The 23906-nt window shown below is 34.0% G+C and overlaps 1 protein-coding gene across 1 annotated transcript in view; it reads right to left on the minus strand.

Annotated features, from left to right (window-relative positions):
• Positions 1-1009: 1009 nt before the first annotated feature.
• Positions 1010-23906, minus strand: part of DPP10 (dipeptidyl peptidase like 10) — a 662859-nt gene continuing 639962 nt past the window's right edge. The window contains exons 24-28 of the mRNA XM_065880921.1: positions 7137-7236; positions 6828-6886; positions 6641-6713; positions 2634-2707; positions 1010-1144 (exon numbers count right to left, since the gene is read on the minus strand). Of these exons, the coding sequence (XP_065736993.1) occupies positions 1010-1144; positions 2634-2707; positions 6641-6713; positions 6828-6886; positions 7137-7236 (441 nt within the window). The remainder of the gene's footprint in view (positions 1145-2633; positions 2708-6640; positions 6714-6827; positions 6887-7136; positions 7237-23906) is intronic.

Below are 23906 nucleotides of genomic sequence, written 5' to 3' on the forward strand. Positions count from 1 at the left end.
CCAAAAGAGCAAAATAGCACTCAGTGGCATTGCAGTGTTAACAAAATTTCTTTATCAGAAACTATAATTTAATATTTAAGTACCTAATTTACATGTGACAAGGTATCATATTCAAAAAATTAAATTGCAACTAGAAAACTATTAACCACTAAAAACAATACCAAACACAACCCAAACATTCATAGGAAAACAATAGCTAGAATTTGAATTGGAAAAAAAAGTTTCATCATATTTGGCTCATTAAACAAAGCATCCATTACAGACTGTAAAAGAGTGTTTCTTCTAATTCATCAAAAGTTTATCCTTTGTAGCATGAATACATGTAAAGATAGATTTATTGACTTCATATGCACACGTATGTATACATATATTGTGAGACATACCTCATGTGTTGATTTAAAGATATCGTACTACTGATAACTGGTTGAACTTTGGAAGGTGCTGAAACCCACATTTCTACATGACCTGTGACCCATTTAAAAATGTCTTTTTATAAACAGAAATTACATAAAATATTCTGGTTTTTATTAACTGAATCTTAAGCATAATAATAGACAATGAAGGAATTGCACTTATTTTAAAGGTACAGTAAAGTGTTAGATTGCAGCTCAGACATCAAAGATCAGGAACTGTAGTACTGATAAGTTGTGCATTATATGCAAAGATGATGGTGGCCACTGAAATTAAAATGAGAGCAACTAATTACAGAACCAATAGGGGGATAACAGAAGAAAACATGCACTACTCCTACTTTAATGCAAAACTAATTTCTCCCAGGAAACCAACCCTTTGACCTTTCTTACACAAAGAAACAGGTTCTGCACCCTTGGTAACACAGTAGACATGGACTTCTGTATTCAAATTCTAGTTCATTGTCTCTGAGTGTGCTGTTCCATCATCATCTCCTTAAGCTGCCCTTGAAATTCTGGAGCATCTACAATATTACAGTCTCTTGGTTAGGTTTCATTGAGCCTCAATATCCCCTTCAGTTCTATATAAATAGGGTCCTTTATTCATCTTCTTCTGGTTCCTGTGGTAATATGGGTATTTCTTCCTTTAAACAATCACTGAAGAATCTGAGGATTGTGCTGTAGAGATGATATTTGCTCTTCTCAGATACGTCATGGCCTTCATCTGGGTAGACCTAAGATATTGAAGGGAAAGGAGATTTAAAGTTATCAAAGCAAGTCTTCTTCCTTAGAACTCATTACTTTAGCCCCATGGCAACGGAACTTGGGAAAATATCTGACCAAAATCTCATGTAATTCAACTCTGAGTTGTTCATGCTAAACTTTCCTTTTTTATTATAATCATATCAAAATCAACATTTGAGACAAAATACAATTTTATGCATTTATATTGGGATTTGTTGGCCAAAAAGTTAGAGCTTTCTACGTTCACGTTGAACAAGGTGGCATTGACATCACCTTAACTAAATTTTAGATAGTTTTGTAAGTTCTTTCTCTGCCCCTTTGAAATGTATGTAAGTCTTCTTTCAGACTCTTGCCAGTTTTACAACCCAGGAAATTTCTTTCTCAAGGACTTGGAAACCATCTCTTTGAAATGTAAACATTGAAGGAGAGACAGCACCCCCCTATCTCCCAGTCTCCAAGTTGTAAAACTACTTCCTGTCATAAAGATAAAAGAAATGTTTCTTAAGGCTGATTACCAAACACAGAAGGCAATGAGTCCCTCCATTGGGGCTCTTAAAAATGCCCCAGCCCCTTGTTTTAACAAAGTTGAGTTTACTCTTTCTCCCCTATTGCAGTAGTCTTGGATAAAGTTTTCCTTGTCTGTTTAATCTTGTGTAATGCAATTTTTACTTTGACAATGTCCTTCCAATATAAACGACATTAGTGAGTTTTCTAAAATATAAATGAAAATACTGTCATGTCAATTCCTGAGTGTAAAGTTTTTAGATGGTGCCTCATTTCCCTCTGAGTAAAGCCTCACAATCCTTTACACTGTCAGTGCCATGACTCTCCATCTGCTTATCTCTACATTTTCATCTTTCATCATTCTAACCCTGGTTCCTGTGTTTTAAGTATAATGAATGACTTTTAGTTCTTCCAAATGCTGAGGAATTAAAACAATTTTTTTCCCTTCCATGACTCCTGCTTCAGATTGAAAGTTCCTTGATGTGTAAAGTTATGTCCTGTTGACCCATTTAGCACAGAGACCCCTGTAAAGTAAATCCTTGATATTTACTAAATATGGTTGAATGCAGAGATGTAAATGACATAAGGATGTTTCGCCCTCTCCTTTTTCTCTCATGTTATTTACTCAAAACTATTTTCCCCCACTTTTTATGATGAGTGATGGAAACGGACAAAAAGACAAAGGAACTAGAAGGAAAATAAAAATTATTATTTTAAAATAATTCATTATCAGTGATATGAATAAAAAAGTTAGAGAAGAAAAACACATTTTTGAAAGAGTTTATGCAATTCATATATAAAACATAAGGTGATCCACATTCTCATTGTAATTAGGAAATAAGAACACAATTTGGTAGTTGAAAAAAACAGTAAAAATGAAAGGGTGGGAGATGGAGTCATATAGAAGCTGTGTTCTGTATTTTACAACTAAAAAACCAAGGTAGAAAAACATATTTTTCTGAAAAAGTAGCTTACCTGCATAGTATAATTCACTCCAGCTTTTATTAGGTGTTTGATTAATTCTGCTGAATGCTGGAAATGAACTTTTGCTGCAAGAAATTAAATTATGATATTTGAAGGAAATACATTTTTCAGGATCAGAACATTTTTATAACATTTTTTCAAAGAGATTACATATTTATCTTCCAAAATTATCAGCAAATAGGATAACTCAACCAATTAGACTTTTAATGCTCCCGTTTAGTTTTGGGAAGGGGACAAATGGCAAATGTCAACAGGCTTTGCACTAGAAACTAAACAGAAAAAAAAAAAAACTGGAGAATCCATTTATGGATTTTTACTTTACACCCACTGCACATTTAAAAGACTGATACCTAGATCTACCTGGAAAGCCAGTAGATACAATGGCAATAAAACTTTGAGCTTCACATTGTAAAAAAATAAATTAAAACAGCAGTTACTACTAAGCCTCTACTTTACAGAATGGTGATTAGATTTATCATATTGCATACCACTTATTATTTGTAATTATTCACGTATTTTATACCATTATAACAATTTTAACACAGTGAACGCCTGTCTGGATAGTAATAGCAAACCAGCCTTCTATTCCTTTCTGAGGATTACTAGGGCCACTCTCAGACACTGGCATTCTGCCTTATGTTAAATTAGAAAAGAATACCTCATGTTGAGAAAATAGCATACACATATCATTACTCAAGGGCTAAGTATTTAATATGGACCATACTGGTTTCTCCTCTTTCCTTCTAGCTTCCTTCTCCCTGAACCTCAGTTCCAAAACTCTGAAACAAGCAGCACAGCAGCCTGGGTGTGGGTAGCAGCACTGGCCCTAACCAGCTATGAAGACTTGGACAAATCACTTACAATTTTTTTTGTGTAGCACTTAGCTCATATGCTGCCTTGGCAATACATTCCTATACTGTGTATCTTCAAATTTCTGTAAATAACTTTTAAGCTCACATTTTTTGACTGTCTTTGTAAAATTAGGGCAGCCTTATCAATAGTTTAAGCTTCTTCATTGTTCTAATGCTATGGTACTGATTAATCCTGCTACAGAGCAGACAATAAAAGACTCCACATAATCGTTTATATCTTTTAAAAGTCTACCTATAATCTTTTCTAACATTCTCTTATTGTACTTAATGGGAAAATTACCATGCCATTTCTAAATAACTGTGCAAATTGCTCTATAAATGTAAGCTACTAGAAATGTTAATAAATAGGGCAATGACTGAGATAAAATGATCCTTTATATACTTCATTTGTTTATTGCAGAAAACAAATTGAAAAGGACTCCATCATTCAGCTGCATGGATACAGCTGAAAAGATAAATGCATAAATGGATTTTTCAGTTTTGTTTTGTTTTTTCTGTTTAGTTTCTAGTGCAAAGCCTGTTGACATTTGCCATTTGTCCCCTTCCTAAAACTAAATGGGGGCATTAAAAGTCTAATTGGTTGAGTTATCCGATTTGCTGATAATTTTGGAAGATAATAATAATGGTGGTATTATAGTATTATTGACTGAGTACCTATAACCTACCAGTCCCATGTGGAATGTGTGTGTGGTGTATGTGAGTACATTTGTGTGTGTGGTGTGTGTGAGTACATTTGTGTGTGTGTGGGTGTGTGTGTGTACAAACACACAGGTGTATTTTCTTTGAAGACAAGTGCTGAAGGTCTGCTTACATTTTATCAGGTAGGTGAAGTCCCAGGCCCATGACTGGATGAGTCAGGGAACAACAAAATTTACCTTAATAATTACAACATATTAACAGAAACAACTGAATAACATTAATATATTAAAGTGTGATGGCTAGATGTAAAATAATTTAATCTTGAAAATAATTTATTCCCATAATTGAAGCTTTAAGGCCAAATGAATAAGAGCCTCAATGCCTATTTCAAACCACCATTCTGTTAATAGCTGTGTGATTTTCGGCAAGTTATATAAATTCCATAATATTTATTTTCCCAATTCGTCAAATAACAAGAGAAGTAATACCTACTGCACAGTATTTTCGTGAAAAACAGATACTATGATATTAAAAGCTTTTAGAACATTTCCTAACATACAGTCATTACTTAATAATCACCATTTGTTATTACTAACAATGTATATGTAAGTTCTTAATACCTTAGAACAGAATTCTAATGTCCTTCAAAATGTTTATGTTCTCTTACATCATGCTTCATCTACAACAGGTATGGTAACATCTAAGTCTTTTTTAAAAAAATTATAATAGTTTTAGATTTTCAGAAAAGTTGCAAAGATAGTACAGAGAGTTCCTGTATATCCCTTACCCAGTTTTCCCTACCTGTTAACATTTTACATTATTATGGTACATTTAGATGTAGTGTTTCCTTAACCCCTTCTGGTCTATGATGATTTCTCAAACTTTCTTTGCTTTTGATGACTTTGGCAGTTCTGAGGAGTACTGATCAGGAATTTGGTAAGATGTTCCTCATTTGGGTTTGTCTGGGGTTATGAGTATTTGGGACAAGACCATATAGAGATAGAATGCCGTTCTCATTGAAGCCACATCAAGGTTACATACTATCTACATGACTTGTCACTGTTAATGCTGACCTTGATCACCTGGCTGAGGTGAAATTTGTCAAGTTTCTCTGCCATGAAGGTTACTCTTCCCCCCCCCCCCCATTCCATACTGTACTCTTTTGAAGCAAATCACTAAGTGCAACACACTGTGAAGGGGGAAGGGAGGAGAATTAAGCTTTGCCTCCTTGAGTTGGGGCATCTACATAAATGGTTTGGAAATCTACCTAAGGGAGATTTGTCTCTTCTCCCTCATTTACCTATTTATTCAAATATATACTATATGTATGTGTGTGTATATATATATGTATGGTATATATCAATATTGATCTAAACTATAATTTAACTGTGACCTGACACGACTCTAAGTTAAGTTTGAGTGACAGCTGGTATTACCTTTGATATAAGGCCTTTTTAGTGGTATTCTAGTAAAATGGGATAAAAATACTGAGGCAGGGCAGAGAGGACTGACAAAAACAAGTTTAAGATTTAGGAAATATTGCTTCAAGGCTTTGCTTCTCTTTGCTCACTTGCCAGGTGGCCTTGGATAAATCAGTTTCCTCCTTGAAATTGATTTTTCTCATCTGTGAGTGGGGCTATAAATAGCCCTCTGTTGTAAGATTTCACATAAAATCATAAAAAAAATTCTTTGAGTACCAAACACTTCATGTGAATATAAAATATTATTTATTACTAGCATTATCAATCACATTCATCTCCAATGTTTAAAATAATAAAAAATGGGGCTTCCCTGGTGGCGCAGTGGTTGAGAGTCCGCCTGCCGATGCAGGGGACGCGGGTTCGTGCCCCGGTCCGGGAAGATCCCACATGCCGCGAAGCGGCTGGGCCCGTGAGCCATGGCTGCTGGGCCTGCGCGTCCGGAGCCTGTGCTCCGCAGCGGGAGAGGCCACAGCAGTGAGAGGCCCGCGTACCTCAAAAAAAAAAAAAAAAAAAATAATAATAATAATAAAAAATGAGAGGTGATATGAAAGTGCTGTTTGGGTTTTTGTTTCGAGTGGTAAATCTCATCAGAATATCATCTCAGTGCTGGTACCTGTTTGCTATGCTGCTGTTTTCCAGGTTAGTTTCCATTTGAGGTACGCTGAAGAACGCTGTCCTAGTAGTGACTAACCACATGTGGTTGTTTACATTTAAATTAATTACAATTAAATAAAATTTTAAAATTCAGTTCCTCAGTCATACTAAACATGTCAAGTGCTTGAGAGCTACATGTGGCCAGTGGCTACTGTACTCGACAGCACAGAGATGACATTTCCATCATCCCAGAGAGGTTTCCTGGGCAGTGCAGGTATCAGATTCTTTGTGCCCAACTCCTCTGCTCTCCTCCCCAGAAGGGTTACAGGGCCTCCTGTAAGCAAGTCCTTGGATGTACCCCTCTGTTCAAGGTCAGACCACATCAATCAGTAGCAGCAAGTATAATACTTACTGTCAGCAGTTCCATGAATTATTAATATATTTTCTTCTTTTAAGCCATGAATATTATGTAGCACACTGGAAGCCTATAAAAACAAAAACACAAAAATCTGTATATAAAGATTTACCTATATTTGCATTTTGACTGGGTTTTTAGAACAAAAATACTCTCCTTTCTTCATTGGTTTTAAATTAGTTACCTGGTATGTGCTTTCTTCTTTAGATGGCATACCAAGATATCTTTCAGAGAAAGCTGAGGCTGTGACCCAAGAAAACAGAAATTTGAGGGTAAACTAAAAATCATTTGACTAGCATATTTCATTTAGTTTCTACATTTCACATTTAATTGTCATGCTCCACTAAAATTGATTGAATCAGAGAGGCAATAAAGAGCTGAAAACATCTCTGATAACACATGATAAATGAACTCAAATGAGCTTCTCCACATGGGGACTTTCTTGTCTATGAATCAATACATTATATTAGGTCAGTCTGTAGGAAGTACTCACCATACAACTTCAAGTCTATAATGGGTGCAATCACTGATCCACATTTAAAAAGGTTTTCATCTGATTTTAATATCATTGATGCAATATAGCCACCATACCCCTGACAAAAAAAAAAAAAAAGTTTTCATATATATATATATATATATATATATATATATATATATATATATTTTCCTAGAGATTTTTTTTAGCTTTTGGTCACTGTTTGGTAATATACATATCAGAATGTCTCATAATGTCCCAGACTGGAGCAAGGAATATACTAACATCACTATGTACAGATGAAAATTTTGAAAAGAGTTATTTAAATTTTTATATAATAAGCTATTTTAATAACTTTAGGTAAAATATAAAATTAATTATATATAATCAAGTGTCAAATATTGGCTCTTTGATTTGATATCTGGGAATAGTTCCAAACAATTTGAAATTAGGAAAATACGAAACTGATTAAATCATGTCATTTTAGGTACTATATATTTAATAAAACAGTATATTCATTTAATAAAACATTTAATAATAATGATTATTAATAATTAAGAAAGAGGAATTAAATATTTAAAATATATCTTCACAAGTATAGATTCTGCTTTCAATTCCACACAACTAAAAACTTGAAAGAAATGGTGTAAGATAAATACTTTTGCTAGCTAGATGAGTTGGATTATTTTTAAATTTAGTTTTAAATATCCTCTTGAAATGCTTTTGACAAACTTAATTATAACTTCCTAAAAAAATAAATCAAGGTGTCCAGTTTTCTTTTGTAGACCACGATCTGACTAGAAAATTTCCAAAGGAGATTTTAATAACTACAGTAATGCTAGGCTAAGGGAATGACCTACTGAGTTGTCTGTTCATTTTAGACATTAATTCTTGCTGTGTTCTTGGAATTGATTTTCATTTTGCCAAATAATGGAGTATCCTGGTAGGTATTAAAAAAATATTAATACCCAGGCCTTAGCACAGAAATTCTGATGCAATTGGCTCTACTTTTGAAAGATTTCCAGATGATTCTAGTGTTGTCCAGTGCTCTAGGAACCTGTTGTTTTCTCTAAACTCTTGAGATGAGTAGTAAAGAATTTCATTTATGCTTATTTGGAGCATTGCTTAAAAATTGGTACTAGAGGGCTTCCCTGGTGGCGCCGTGGTTGAGAGTCCGCCTGCTGATGCAGGGGACACAGGTTCGTGCCCCGGTCCGGGAAGATCCCACATGCTGCGGAGCGGCTGGGCCCATGAGCCATGGCCGCTGAGCCTGTGCATCCGGAGCCTGTGCTCCGCAATGGGAGAGGCCACAACAGTGAGAGGCCCGCATACCACACACACACAAAAAAAGTTGGTACTAGAAAGTCCAAAATGAAATCAGACACTACTTAAGTGGTTGACAGAACATATGTGAAGGGTAGCAGAATACACCACCCCAAAGTATTCCACTTGGCATATTGAATATTTTGAGATATAGGCACTGGAAAAAACAGCAAATGCTGAGAGAAACTTTCTCTGAACTCCCCTTATCTCCCTAAAGGCAGATCCTCCAAAAAGAAATCAATTGTTCTAGATCCCCTCCCTGGAAGTTTCATCAACCAGGGAAGATTGCCTCTTGCCACAGGAAAGGAGACTAGAAGTTGACACCACAGCCAGAGAGACTATATCACAAACTATACCTCCCATCTATTCTTCTAAAGCCCCATTTGTCTTTCCTAACAATAATTTACTCTCTCTTAAAATGTCTATATCCCCTCTTCCCTTTCCCTGTTGAAAGCGTGCAGAACTCTGTGGGGCTCCTGGGCACAGAAGCTTTTCTGCTCCCCATTTCTTGTTTGTGGGAAACTGACTCCGCCTCTATGAACTTCCCTGAGTCCCAAAGGGCAGATTCGAACAGTTGCTAATCAGGGAAGGGAGGGGATGCAGAGACAAGGGAGGAGCAAGCAAGAAACAGTAGTGCAGCCTTGGGGCAGGGTCCTGGTTCTGCCTCAAAGGATACACATAACAATATCTTTGAGCTCTTTACAGTACTAAAATCCCCAACAAATGGAAGATGTCAGCATTCTTCATTCCAGATTAAAGGAACCAGAGAAGTTCTTCAAAAGACCGCCTAAGGCCAGATTAAAGTAACCACAGAAACTCAACAGACCACCTGAGACCAGATTAAAGGAATGCAGCCCCTGCACACACTCTAATCCTTATCAGCAACCCTGCCCTTGAACAATTGCTATAAAACTCCTCATGAAATCCTTCCAGGTTGAGACACACAGTTTTGAGGGGCAATGGTCTGCTGCATCCCCCTTTGCCTGACAAAGAAATGAAGATATTCTTTTCTACTTCACCCAAAACTCTGCCTCTGAGATTGGATTCAGCATGGGTGCACAGAGGCCGAGTTTTCAGCATCACTATTAAGATGGTATTTAAGCCTGATTTCTAAGCCACGTCACAGAGTTACTCATTTTCCCCAGAGTATCTCCCATGTATACATGAGGTGTACATGTCAACAAACTTCTGTTCATTTTTCTCTTGTTAATCTGTCTCTTATTGTAAGAGAATCTCAGGCAAGAACTGAGAAGGGTAGAGGGAAATTATTTTTCCTCCCCTATATATGTCAATTGTGTACAATATTTAGCTAGTACCCAGACATTTATGTAAAGCTTCTGCAACAATTAGAAACTGAGAGAAATAAAATTATCCCTTATAGAAGTAAGCCTCCACAGAGTACCTTTGCTTAGTGTCTTTGAGAGGGATGAAAATACCCTTAAGTCAGAAAAATTAATACAAAAAAAAGTAGTAGGCTTAAATGTCTTAACATATCTAAAGAAAGAAGTGGAAGGGAGGAAAAATAATTTCCTTTTATCTTTCTGAGCTCTTGGCTGAGATGTCTTCCAATAAAAGACAGATTACCAAGAGAAAAACAAATAGTTTATTTACTTGTATACCTCACCTATACATGGAGATTAGCAGGGAAACTAAGTAACTCCCTAGATGGCCCAAGTCACCACCTTAAATACCATCTTCAACTAAAAACAGAAGAAAAATGTTGGGGGCAAGTCAGTGATGGGAAGTTATCAGGAAAAGAACTGTAAACAAGGGTAAGGTTTGTTAGATTTAAGTCAGTGCCTTCTCCAGTGATAAAAGTTTCTTATGATTTAGAGTCATTCTTCCCTTCCTGGTAAAGAGAGGGAGACACAAACAGAGGTTTTCTTTATAAATGTAAATGCCCCTTGCAAAAGGGTAACTTCTACTCTGTTTTTAAAGCTTCTCCCATTTATGCTGTGTCTCCTGTTTATGCTGTTTCTTAAAATAATCAGCTCAAAATAATCCTTATGCCAAAGAGGCATATTCTGGCATGGCATGTTCTGCTCCCCTTCAGAAGTATGAAGGTGTGGGATGAGTCATGCAAAGCAAGTAAATAGCTATTATAGAGCAAAACTGTAGAGAGACTTTGAAAATTCTGTCCCTACAAGGAGCCTTTCCGGTATATCCTTTCTAGTTCTCTGTCATGGAGATTGAGACCATGGTGTTGTAGCCAAGAGGTTTCAAATATTTCCCAAGCGGCAACAGTATTCTCATAGTGAAAAATGTATCTTATTTGATAACTTTTCTGGTTCTAATTCCACAATAACCAAACAATCTTTCAACTGATAACAATTCTGTTATTTACATAACTTAACTACTTTGAGAGACTAGCTAGATATTACTACCCTGAGAATAACTGTATATCATATTTAAATAAAATAAATTAATAAATTGGTATAATTTTTTTTTACCTTAGTTTCACATGATTCTCAGAGTCATTATCTCCAGGAACTAAGGAGAATGGTGTCTTCCAAAGGAGGGGCAGATTCCAGAACAATACCTGAAAGTTCTTTTAAATTATTTGGGAATCTTGTTGAAAATGCCTATTCTAATCCAGTAGATCTGGGATAGGGCCCAAGATTTTGCATTTTTAACCAACTCCCAGGAGACATTTATACTGCTGGTCCATATTTTGAATAGAAAGTTCTTATTGTGTAATAATGTAATAAAGATTCCCAACATAATATCTTCCTAGCTTTAGCCAGCATTCCCTTGACCAGTGGAACTTAAAAAATTATGTATCAATGCCCTCAAAAACAATTGAATCAATATGTGGAGAATGGGACATGGAGCTCTCCATGTGATTCTAACTGAAAGCAGGGTTGTAAATCGCTGTTGCATAAGACATTGTATTTTACTGTTTTAAAAAGAAAAAATCCAGGATTTGGGATTAATGAAGGTAAATACTCTTTAAATGGTAGTAAAAATTTTTGAATAAAATTCTCTCTATAGCATTTAAAAATCTTATTCAAAATACTGCTTTAAACTGATTTATTTCAGTTAATAAATTCTATTTTTAAAAGAAAATCAACACTGGCAGGAATTAAAATAAATTTTAATTGCTTTCCTTCCTCTTTATCAGTTCATATTTATTCACTGAATGCTAGAACAGATAATGAACAAGTTCTTGGAAGAATAATATTCCACAAGGATATTGGAATCAGATATAAATTCTAGTAGACATAGAATGGTGATTTTAACTTCCAAAGCAACTCGTATCTATCAGGAAGATACCAAAAACTGGGGTTCATCATACTGACTCTTGTCAATGAGAGGACATTTTTAATTTGATATAGGTCAATAATAGTCAATAGTTGGTATAGGCTGCTATGTTTCAGTTGTGTTGTCATTTTATTTGTTTCTCAGTGATCAGACTGTTCCATTCATTGCAATTGTTATGTCATGTCCATTTGCAAAGCATTTTAGCATTACTTATAAAATTTTAACAAATTTATCTAGATTTTTAAAAGTTTATTCCATGGACCTAAAATATAGATAATTTTATTTCTTTAAAAAAATAATTTTTACCTGTGGTGTAAGAAACTGAATCCAATAGATAGACTATAAAAACAGGAGGTGAAATCTGTAATACCATTTTACTAAGGACTTACGTTTTCATGGGCCCCAGGTTTTGAGATACTTAAGTGACTTTTTGAGATAGTTTTCAAGAGTTCATGATTGCAGTTAAAAAGATATACTGACAGAACTGAAAAAAAAACGTTTCTCCTACAGCCTTTGACTGTATGATTCTTTCTGAACCACATCAGTTGTAATACACAGTGAATTAATTTAAAGTAAAAATACTGTAAATATGTTAAGAATAACAAAATTTATTGTTGCATTAATTTCTCTTTCTGATCTTTCATTGTCAGTGTATAGTAATGCAAGAGATTTCTGTGCATTAATTTTGTATCCTGCAACTTTACCAAATTCATTGATTAGCTCTAGTAGTTTTCTGGTGGCATCTTTAGGATAATCTATGTATAGTATCATGTCATCTGCAAACAGTGAGAGTTTTATTTCTTCATTTCTAATTTGTATTCCTTTTATTTCTTTTTCTTCTCTGATTGCCATGGCTAGGACTTCCAAAACTATGTTGAATAATAGTGGCGACAGTGGACATCCTTGTCTTGTTCCTGATCTTAGAGGAAATGCTTTCAGCTTTTCACCATTGAGAATGATGTTTGATGTGGGTTTGTCATATATGGCCTTTATTATATTGAGTTAGGTTACCTCTATGCCTATTTTCTGGAGAGTTTTTATCATAAATGGGTGTTAAATTTTGTCAAAAGCTTTCCCTGCATTTATTGAGATGATCATATGATTTCTATTCTTCAATTTGTTAATATGGTGTATCACACTGATGATTTGAGTATATTGAAGAATCCTTGCAACCCTGGGATAAATCCCACTTGACCATAGTGTATGATCCTTGTAATGTGTTGTTGGGTTCTGCTTGCTAGTATTTTGTTCAGGATTTTTGCATCTATATTCATCAGTGATATTGGCTTGTAATTTTCTTTTTTTGTAGTATCTTTGTCTGGTTTTGGTTTCAGGGTGATGGTGGCCTCATAGAATGAGTTTGGGAGTGTTCCTTCCTTTGCAATTTTTTGGAAGAGTTTGAGAAGGATGGGTGTTAGCTCTTCTCTAAATGTTTGATAGAATTCAACTGTGAAGCCATCTGGTTCTGGACTTTTGTTTGTTGAAAGATTTTTAATCACAGTTTCAATTTCATTACTTGTGATTGGTCGGTTCATGTTCTCTATTTCTTCCTGGTTCAGTCTTGGAAGGTTATACCTTTCTAAGCATTTGTCAATTTCTTCCAGGTTGTCCATTTTATTGGCATAGAGTTGCTTGTAGTAGTCTCTTAGGATACTTTGTATTTCTGCAGGGTCCATTGTAACTTCTCCTTTTTCATTTCTAATTTTATTGATTTGAGTCCTCTCCCTCTTTTTCTTGATGAGTCTGGCTAAAGATGTATAAGTTTTGTTTATCTTCTCAAAGAACCAGCTTTTAGTTTTATTGATCGTTGCTATTGTCTTCTTTGTTTCTATTCCATTTATTTCTGCTCTGAGCTTTATGATTTATTTCCTTCTACTAACTTTGGGTTTTGTTTGTTCTTCTTTCTCTAGTTCCTTTAGGTGTAAGGTTTGTTTGTTTGTTTCTTCTTTCTCTAGTTTGTTCTTCTTTCTCTAGTTCCTTTAGGTGTAAGGTTAGATTGCTTGTTTGAGATTTTTCTTGTTTCTTGAGGTAGGTTTGTATTGCTATAAACTTCCCTCTTAGAACTGCTTTTTCTGTATCCCATAGGCTTTGGATTGCCAAGTTTTTGCTGTCATTTGTCTCTAGGTAATTTTTTATTTCCTCTGATTTCTTCAGTGATCTCTTGGTTATTTAGTAACATATTATTTAGCCTCCAACAGTTTGCGTTTTTTTACGTTTTTTTCCTGTAATTGATTTCTAAACTCATAGCATTGTGGTCAGAAAAGATGCTTGATATGATTTCAATTTTCTTAAATTTACCGAGGCTTGATTTGTGACCCAAGATGTGATCTATCTTGGAGAATGTTCACTTGAGAAGAAAGTGTAATCTGCTGTTTTCAGATGGAACGTCCTATAAATATCAATTAAATCTATCTGGTCTATTGTGTCATTTAAAGCTTGTGTTTCCTTATTAATTTTCTGTTTGGATGATCTGTCCATTGGTGTAAGTGAGGTGTTAAAGTCCCCCACTATTATTTTGTTACTGTTGATTTCCTCTTTTAGAGCTATTAGCAGTTGCCTTATGAATTGAAGTGCTCCTATGTTGGGTGTGTATATATTTATAATTGTTAAATCTTCTTCTTGGATTGATACCTTGATCATTATGTAGTGTCCTTCCTTGTGTCTTGTAACATTCTTTATTTTAAAGTCTATTTTATCTGATATAAGTATTGCTACTCCAGCTTTCTTTTGATTTCCATTTGCATGGAATATCTTTTTCTATCCTCTCACTTTCAGTCTTTATGTGCCCCTAGGTCTGAAGTGGGTCTCTTGTAGACAGCATATATATGGGTCTTGTTTTTGTATCCATTCAGTGAGCATGTGTCTGGTTGGAGCATTTAATCCATTCACATATAAAGTGATTATTGATATGTATGTTCCTATTATAATTTTCTTAATTGTTCTAGGTTTGTTTTTTTAGGTCCTTTTCTTCTCTTGTGTTTCCCACTTAGAGAAGTTCCTTTAGCATTTGTTGTAGAGCTGGTTTGGTGGTGTTTTTTTCTCTTAGCTTTTGCTTATCTGTAAAGGTTTTAATTTCTCCATTGAATCCTTGCTGGGTAGAGTAATCTTGGTTGTAGGTTCTTCCTTTTCGTCACTCTAAATATATCATGCTCCTCCCTTCTGGCTTGTCGAGTTTCTGCTGAGAAATCAGCTGTTAACCTTATCGGAGTTCCCTTGTATGTTATTTGTCATTTTTCCCTTGTTGTTTTTAATAATTTTTCTTTGTCTTTAATTTTTGTCAGTTTGACTACTATGTGTCTCAGCCTGTTTCTCCTTGGGTTTATCCTGCTCTGAGACTCTTGGCACTTCCTGGACTTGGGTGGCTATTTCCTTTCCCATGTTAGGGAAGTTTTCCACTATAATCTCTTCAAATATTTTCTCAGGTCCTTTCTCTCTCTCTTCTCCTTCTGGGACCCATAAATGCGAATGTTTGTGTGTTTAATGCTGCCCCCGAGGTCTCTGAGGCTTTCTTCCTTTCTTTTCATTCTTTTTTCTTTATTCTGTTCCATGGTAGTGAATTCCACCATTCTGTCTTCCAGGTTACTTATCCTTTCTTCTGCCTCAGTTATTCTGCTATTGATTCCTTCTAGTGTATTTTTCATTTCAGTTATTGTATTATTCATCTCTATTTGTTTGTTCTTTAGTTCTTCTAGGTGTTTGTTAAACATTTCTTGCATCTTCTCGATCTTTGCCTCCATTATTTTTCTGAGGTCCTGGATCATCTTCACTATCATTATTCTGAATTTTTTTTCTGGAAGGTTGCCTATCTCCACTTCATATATTTGTTTTTCTGGGGTTTTATCTTGTTCCTTCATCTGGTACATAGTCCTTTGCCTTTTCATTTTGTCTATGTTTCTGTGAATGTGGTTTTCGTTCCACAGGCTGCAGGATTTTAGTTCTTCTTGCTTCTGCTGTCTGCCCTCTGGTGGATGAGGCTATCCCAGTTGAGACTCTTAAGACTACAAATAATGAGTAATTATCCCCATAGGCTAAGTTTTAAAAAGCCTCCATATTCATTACACTTTTAAAGTTGTTTTACCTTCTCCAGATATCCATGTCTCTTGTCTCCTCAAATTTCCCTGTTTTAGACCAATCATGAACTCCTAGTGAAATTGTTCCTCTCTAATGATTGAAAATTGCTGTCTCATTTTCATTCTTGATTCCCTCTCTGCCTCTTTGCTTCATTTTTATGAATTGTAATATCATTATCTGACATTTTATATACTTTACTAATTATTTTTCATTTATCTCTCTTCACTGCATTAACAATTATATAAAAGATAGACTTTTTTTTGTTTTGTTTTGTTTTGTTTCAGTGACTGCTGGAGGTCCAGTAACTTGAAAAGTGCAAGGCACATAGTATACACTCAGTAAATTTTTTTTAATGAATTAATTTTATTCCCATCAATACTGGCCTGGTAATCATAGCAATATCTGTTCTCCGTATGATGTTTATAATGTTTTAAATTTTGCTACCTACTTTTAATATGTGTCATCAATTTTTAAAAAATATGTCAGAAAAAATTTCTTTCAGCAGTTTTCTTACCTTTAACACTTAGATGTAATTACTTGATACAGTGAACACTAATATTATTACATTATATTATATGAAATTAGATTAGGTCCTAGGGATAATTATTCAAACTAAAATGGTTCAAAGTCTTTAATCAAGTCATATGAATGATTATGGAGTACAGATGGCCAGTTATTATACTATTAGCATATTAGCTTTCCATTTATCCCACAAACAAGTTAGAAAACAATATAGACAAAAACATACTACTTAAAATAAAATTTTAAAATGCACTACTAATAAGCAATACCTAGAAATAAATATAGCAGGGAAGATATTTGACATACATAAAGAAAACTATAAAATTCTGAGAAATATAAAATAAGAATTAAATAAAAGAGATGTACTATGTGATTCAGTTCAAAGCTACATCATTTGAAAAGTTTAATTCTTCTCAAATAAAAATTGTTTTAATAAAATTTTAGTTAAAAAATTATAGCTGAATATTTTGGGAGAATTTATAAAAGTGGAGAAAATAGGAGAGTTAAGTGAAAGGTATTATGAAAGAAAAGAGCGAAGAGTGGAAAATATTTTAAAGTATTAAAATGTATTATTATTAAGCATAATATTATAATTAAAAGACTATAAGATTAGTCTAAGAACAGATAGGCAGGTTACACCAGAAATAAATCCAAGAATATCTGAGAACTTATTGTTTAGGTGGCAACATAATCAAAGTGTTAAGGACGATTTAGTCAATCAATGGAGCTGGTGAAACTGACTAGCTATTTGAAACCAAATATATAAATCCTCAGCATACAAGTGTTATGTACCTCTCTCTGCCACACTCAAACAGATACATAAAGAGAAAATCTAATAAATACTTATTTTGATAGGAATAAGACCTTTAAAAAATAAAATCACTGGAAGAAATCACCAGAGAGAAAATCTAATAAATACTTATTTTGATAGGAATGAGATCTCTAAAAAATAAAATCATTTGAAGAAATCACCAGAGAAAGGATTTGAAAGGTTTTGCCAAAAGATAAGAAAAGCACTTTGCACTTCAGTTTTTTGAATTATCGTAAACAAAACTGAAAGCCAATCAACAGGCTGAAGAAATATTTCAAACAAATGTGAAAAGATTGTTATCTTTAATGCATCAAAATCTCAAAATTGCAATAAGAAAACAAATACGTATATTCACATATATGAGACCAATATAACTAAGTGTATATATGTATATAAATTGACAATTTAAAAATAACATTGTAAAATGATTAATAAACAAAAATTAATTTTATGTAGGAATTTCTAATTCCATAAGAATGGAATAACAGAAATGAGATTTACCCTTCCATGTGAAACAACTAAAAATATGGGCAAAATATATGAAATAGAAGTAATTAAGACATTGGACATTGGGCAACAAAGGACAGTGATCACTGAAAGAGAGAGAACAACTCAACACTGGGATTGCTACAGCTTCCTGCCTGGAAGAGTACAGTTAAGGCACAGCAGCACAATATATCCAAACATGAAGCACACAGAGAAAAATATTTTTAAAAAATTAATATAGTTTTTGTGAGTTTAGGGGAAAATTCAACTGGCCTAATTACACACCTATTTGCAATCCCTGGAGAAAGGGGGCAGCAACAACAAAAAAAATTGAAGTAATAACTGAACATTTTCCAAATTTGATGAAAACACTAAAGCTAGAAAGCCAAGAAACTCAGTGTACCCCCCTCCAAAATGATAAGGTTTGGCTACCTGGTGGGAAAGAGAGAAATCCAGATGAAGGAAAGAGCATGACATGAGTTCAGTTCAAATTCCTTTGCAACAAAAAATCAAATAAAACATAAATACCCTGAAAAGGTTTATAGTCTCACATAAGAAATGAATAAGAATACAAATAAATATAATACATTGCATGATGGTGTAATGAATATGAGAAGCTATTGACAAAGTATTCTTTGAGAACATAGGAGGGAATGATGATTTCAAGTGGGAGAGATTTAGTGAATAATTTATGGAGAAAACGACCTCTGAATGAGGCTTAATAAGAGATAGAATTATAAAAGCAATGTATCGGCTTGAGGCTGTTATTAGAAATAAATTAAAAGGCATGAACAAAAATACTGAAGTAGAAAGGTGGAAGGAATACTTATAACCAATAAGAATTTCAGCTTAACTATATTGAAGAAAACTCATTTGGAACAATAAATAACTATTGGAATATCCTTAAGATCCATTTTAGGTAATAGTTACAACTTTTTAGTATAATTTTGTTTACCCATGAAATATTGAAATGAAATTGGATATAAAAAGCCAAACATTATCTTCTATGCTGGCTGAAGTTTTCCTCTAATACCCATTTCTAGTAGTTTCTTTAGTATCTAAAACTAGTGACAGTTTTAGAAGAGAATACATTTATTTAATCAATGCTTTCCTGGCATTTATAGGCTTAATATTTCCATAAATAGAAAATAGGTAGGGATATTGTCTAAAAATATATATTATTTAACACAAGCCACATTCTTAGAAATACTAAAAATTCTATATTCCTTAATCAGCTTACATGGTTAGAAAGAATAGATTAGAATTGCTTTCCAAATTCTGAAAGATTATACTGGAATGAATCACACACAAAATAAAAAATATCAACCAGTTTCTTGGAGTTCCCTATTTCAGCTTTATGGAGACCAACAATGCAATGTACCTCAAAACTTCGAAGTAAATTTAATTTCTGCTGACAAACTCAATTATAATGGATGAAATCAGTTATCTAGCTAGGTAGATGTAGATATAGATACAGATACAGATATAGATATAGATATATAGACCATATAAAACAGGATGAATTTTAGACCAAAGGGAGAAAAAGCAAGACCTAGAAATTCAATTATATAGTGATAAATGTAAAGGAAATAAGTTGATTAAAGATAGTAAATTCCTGGCACTACTGCTGCCATTCATCTTTCTTTTTTCAGAGGGAATATCTCAAATGAATCATAACACTTTTCACACTAAATTCTAACTCAGCCTGTAATCTTTGAAGGGAACACTGCTCTAGCCTCTTTGATGGTAAAAACATAAGTGTGGCAATTCCATTTCTAGTATTTGGTGAAACTGCTATCTCAATCAACTCAACTGAAAACAAACCCAAAACTAAACAAAAGTAAATACAAAGTGGTAGTTAAAAAAAAGAGAAAGAGAACTAAACAACTAAAAGTAATTCCGAATACAACACTGAATTGGCACAAAGGTTATGAATCCACAGAGGCCAGATATTAACTGAAAACTGAGAGGTAAACAAGCATAAAGCCAGTTTTGTTTGTTTCTTTGTTTTGCAAATGTAAGTGATTTTAACCTTCTGCTATGATGACTCAGTGCATGAGGTAGACAAAATGCATAGGTTCCATACAACAGGTCTTAAGCAGTGGTCTCCAACCTTTTTGGCACCAGGGACTGGTTTTGTGGAAGACAATTTTTCCAGAGACCAGGGGTTGTGGGGAGGATGGTTTTGGGATGATTCAAGTGCATTACATTTATCATGCACTTTATTTCTATTATTATTACATTGTAATTATAGAACAAAATAATTATACAACTCACCATAATGCAGAATCATGGGAGCCCTGAGCTTGTTTTCACCTGCCACTCACTGATAGGGTTTCGATAGGAGTCTGCAAGCCATTGATTTGTTATGGTCTCTGTGCAGTCACACCTCTCTGCTAATGATAATCTGTATCTGCAGCCGCTCCCCAGCACTAGCATCACCACCTCAGCTCCAGCTCATATCATCAGGCATTAGATTCTCATGAGGAGCACGCAACCTAGATCCCTCGCATGCACAGTTCACAGTAGGGTTCGCGCTCCTGTGAGAATATAATGCCACTGCTGATCCGACAGGAGGCGGAGCTCAGGTGGCAATGAGAGCAATGGGGAGTGACTGTAAATACAGATGAAGCTTCGCTCACTTGCCCGCCATCCACCTCCTGCTGTACAGCCCAGTTCCCAACAGGCCACGCACTGGTACCTGCCCATGGCCCAGGGGCTCAGGACCCCTGATCTAAAGGGAGACTGAACAAAGCTAGACCCCTAAAGGGTTGTCTGAAGATGACACGACATAATTATACTGCACAAAAGGATTGATGAAAATGATTTTGTTTCTAATTCTTATGAACTTGTACTGAATCAGTGAAAAAAAATTAACCTTAACTAAAAGTTTGAGCCATAAGTCCACACTGGTGTTTGCAGACCAAATTTACCATATAAGTGTAATTAAAAGAAAAACAAATACAAATGCAACATAAGCTTTACAGAATTCCATATGTAAAATTCCAATTTTGATGGAACTGATGGAAGACAAAGCACAGAGAATCCATCAAAACCCAAATATGATTAATAAAAAAAAATTCATAACTGTACACATATTGGAGAAAGTAAAAAACATCAAAGAAAACTATCTTAAAAAATATGAAAGTGTCAATATTTCTTAGATGTCAGTTCTCCCTAGGTGATCTACAGATTCAATACAATTCCCATGAAAATCCCTATGGTCTATTTTGTAAAATTACAAACGATGAGTCTAAAATTTTTAAAGAAATACAATACCTAGATGAGACAAAAGAATTCTGAAAAAGAACAAGATGAAAGAACTTCTACTATCTCATTTCTAGATACACTATTATTGTGTAATGATGATTTTTAGTATGTCAATTGTATCTCAACTTAAAAGTTGAAAAAAGGGAGGGACAAATTTGTGGCTATAATATACTCCCTCTGATTGAGTAAACCTTAAACCGTGTCTGTTGCACAACATAAATGGTCAATAAATCAGTTGTGTTAAAAATATATATATATGTCAATAAACACATGAAAAAATGATCAATATTATTAATCATCAGAGAACTTCTAAATTAAAAAGACTTATGATACTCTCTTGGTAAGGATGTAGAGCACCTGGAACTCTCATATACAGCAGTTGGTAAAATAAAATGATATGACTCCTTTGGAAAATGTTTGGCAATTCCTTGCAAAAGCAGACAACAAAACCAAAAATATATTCAGAAAAAGGAAAAAAAGAGAAAAAAGAAAAAAAACTTAATCAAGGTGAATGGAAGAAAGGAAAAAAATAGAACAAATAAGACAGTAGGCAGAAATGATGAAAACTATAACATTTAAATGTATCGGTAATCACAATTTATATAAATAAATGCAATCTGCAAATACCTAAATTGTGAGGATGAAGTTTGAAAATGATAAGATAGAAAAGCAAAAACAATGTGTACTAGTCAAAAGAATGCTGGTGTTGTAATTTTAATTTTTTTTTTTAAATCCATAAAACAAAAAATTAATAGAAATAAACTGGATTGGTGAAAAACAATAAAAGATTCAGTTCTCTGAGAAGATATAATAATCTGAACTTGGAGGGAATGAATAAAAATAGTCTTAAAATATAAAGACTAAATTAGCCTACTAAGGAGAAACTGAATAATTCACCATTAAAATGTGACATTTTAATACAGCTTTCTTGGAAATTAGAGACAAAATAAATCATAAAGTAAGTTTATGATTTGAACATCATGATGGGCAAGTTTGATTAAACGGGCATATATGTAACACTAAATCTTTTAAGCAGAGGTGAAAGTTTTATAAATCATTCCTCTCCTAAGTCATGAATCAACTGAGGTTTCAAAGGATTTCTGTTATTCTAGTCAATTCTATGATTACAATTCAGTTATAACCAAAGTCAATTATAGAAAGTTACCAAAACTTCTATAAAAATATTGGAATAAAAATAATAAAAACAATTCAGAGGGCATACTTACCCTGGAAATTGAGAAATACATACATTAAAATTTAAAAGTACTACATTAGTACCAGTGGGAAGTACCTAAGGGAGTACTGCAAAGGGATTTCATAACTCAAAGGCTTATATTTGAAAGGAAGAATGCTAAATACTAATAAGCTAGACATTCAACCTAGTAATTTAAAAACAATATGGGATAAAAGATAGAAGAAAACGTAATAACACGAGGAGTAGATGTTAGTGAAATAGAAAACAAAGATAAATGGAGAAGAAAAATTAAGCCCAAAATATGGTTCATGGAAAAGGAGGGAGAGATGAAAGGGAGAAGACAGGGGGGACAAGAGCAAGTGCAAGAGTGAGTGCAGGCAGCCCAGAGCAGAAGAGGTGCTTCAGCAAGAGCCAAAGGGGCACTAATAAGCCAACCCGGGAGTCCAAATGGGACACTGCCACCACTAGTAAAAGGATTAAACATGTAATAAGAGGATATGTTACACTTTGAGAATGTTCTTGAATAATATATGAAATGGAAAGAATACTTTTAAAAGTACAAAACACAAATTAAGAGATACAAACATCCAGTTACAAAATAAATGAGTCACAGGTATAAAATGTACAGTGTGGGGAATATAGTCAGAAATTACGCATTATCTTTGTATGATGACATATCGTAACTAGACTTAGCTTGGTGATCATTTTGAAATGTATAGAAATATCAAATCACTATGCTGTGTAACAGGAACTAATGTAGTGCCATAAAGGTGGGGAGTGGAGGAACTGGATGAAGGCAGTCAAAAGGTAGAAACTTCTAGTTATAGGATAAATAAGTACTAGGGGTGTAATGTACAACATAATAAATATAATTAATACTGCTGTATGTTATATGTGAACATTGTTAAAACAGTAAATCTTGAGTCCTCAACACAAGGAAAACAATTTTTTTCTATTTCTTTAATGTTATATCTATATGAGATAATGGCTGTTCACTGAACTTATTCTGATAATCATTTCATGATGTACGTAAGTCAAATCATTACGCTGTACATCTTGAACTTATACAGTGCTGTATGTCAATTTTATCTCAATAAAACTGGAAGAAAAACAAAAAGTGCTAAAACTGACTCCAGAAGAAATGGAAAAATCGTAATAGTCTTGTATTGATTAAATACATTTAAACATTAATTAAATTTTTTCTAACAAAGAAAGTAATAACCCCAGATACTTTACAATCTAACTCCAATTCTAAGCAAGCTTTTCCCAACAATTAGAAAAAGAACATAATTCCTCAGCAAATTTTATGAGTTTAACACAATTTGATACTGAAATAAAACAAGTACATTAAAAAAAAATCACAAGACCTACGGAGTCTTAAAGCTAACAACATTCCTTTATATGCTAAGAAAGCCACCTTCTGAGTTATAACTTAGTCAAAGATATGCATATTTTTTTAAATCGAAATGGAATATTTTTCCATTTAAAATATATCTAGTTATGTTTTTGTTTGCTTATGTCAGTTTATCCTATATTTAGATTGCCAGAGTAAATTGGCTGAGACTCAGCAGTCCCCTAATACAATGCTACAGCCCCTAATACAATGATAAACATAAGATTTTTGAAATTCTAAATCTGAAGGCTCCAGTTTTATTTCCCCATGTTTCTAGACGAACATCTAAATTTTCTAGTTTATATGGAGGACTCACTGAGATCTGTGCCCAGGCTTCCTCTCAGTGCTGTCAACTGTCACCTCCTTATGCGAGCCTTAATTTTAGTCAATTACTTTATTTCACGTTCTCCAAACAGGCTCTCCTCACTGACACTGTGCATTTACGTGAAACTCTTC

Source organism: Phocoena phocoena, chromosome 7 (assembly GCF_963924675.1).
Source record: "Phocoena phocoena chromosome 7, mPhoPho1.1, whole genome shotgun sequence".
In the NCBI taxonomy this organism is placed as follows: Eukaryota; Metazoa; Chordata; class Mammalia; order Artiodactyla; family Phocoenidae; genus Phocoena; species Phocoena phocoena.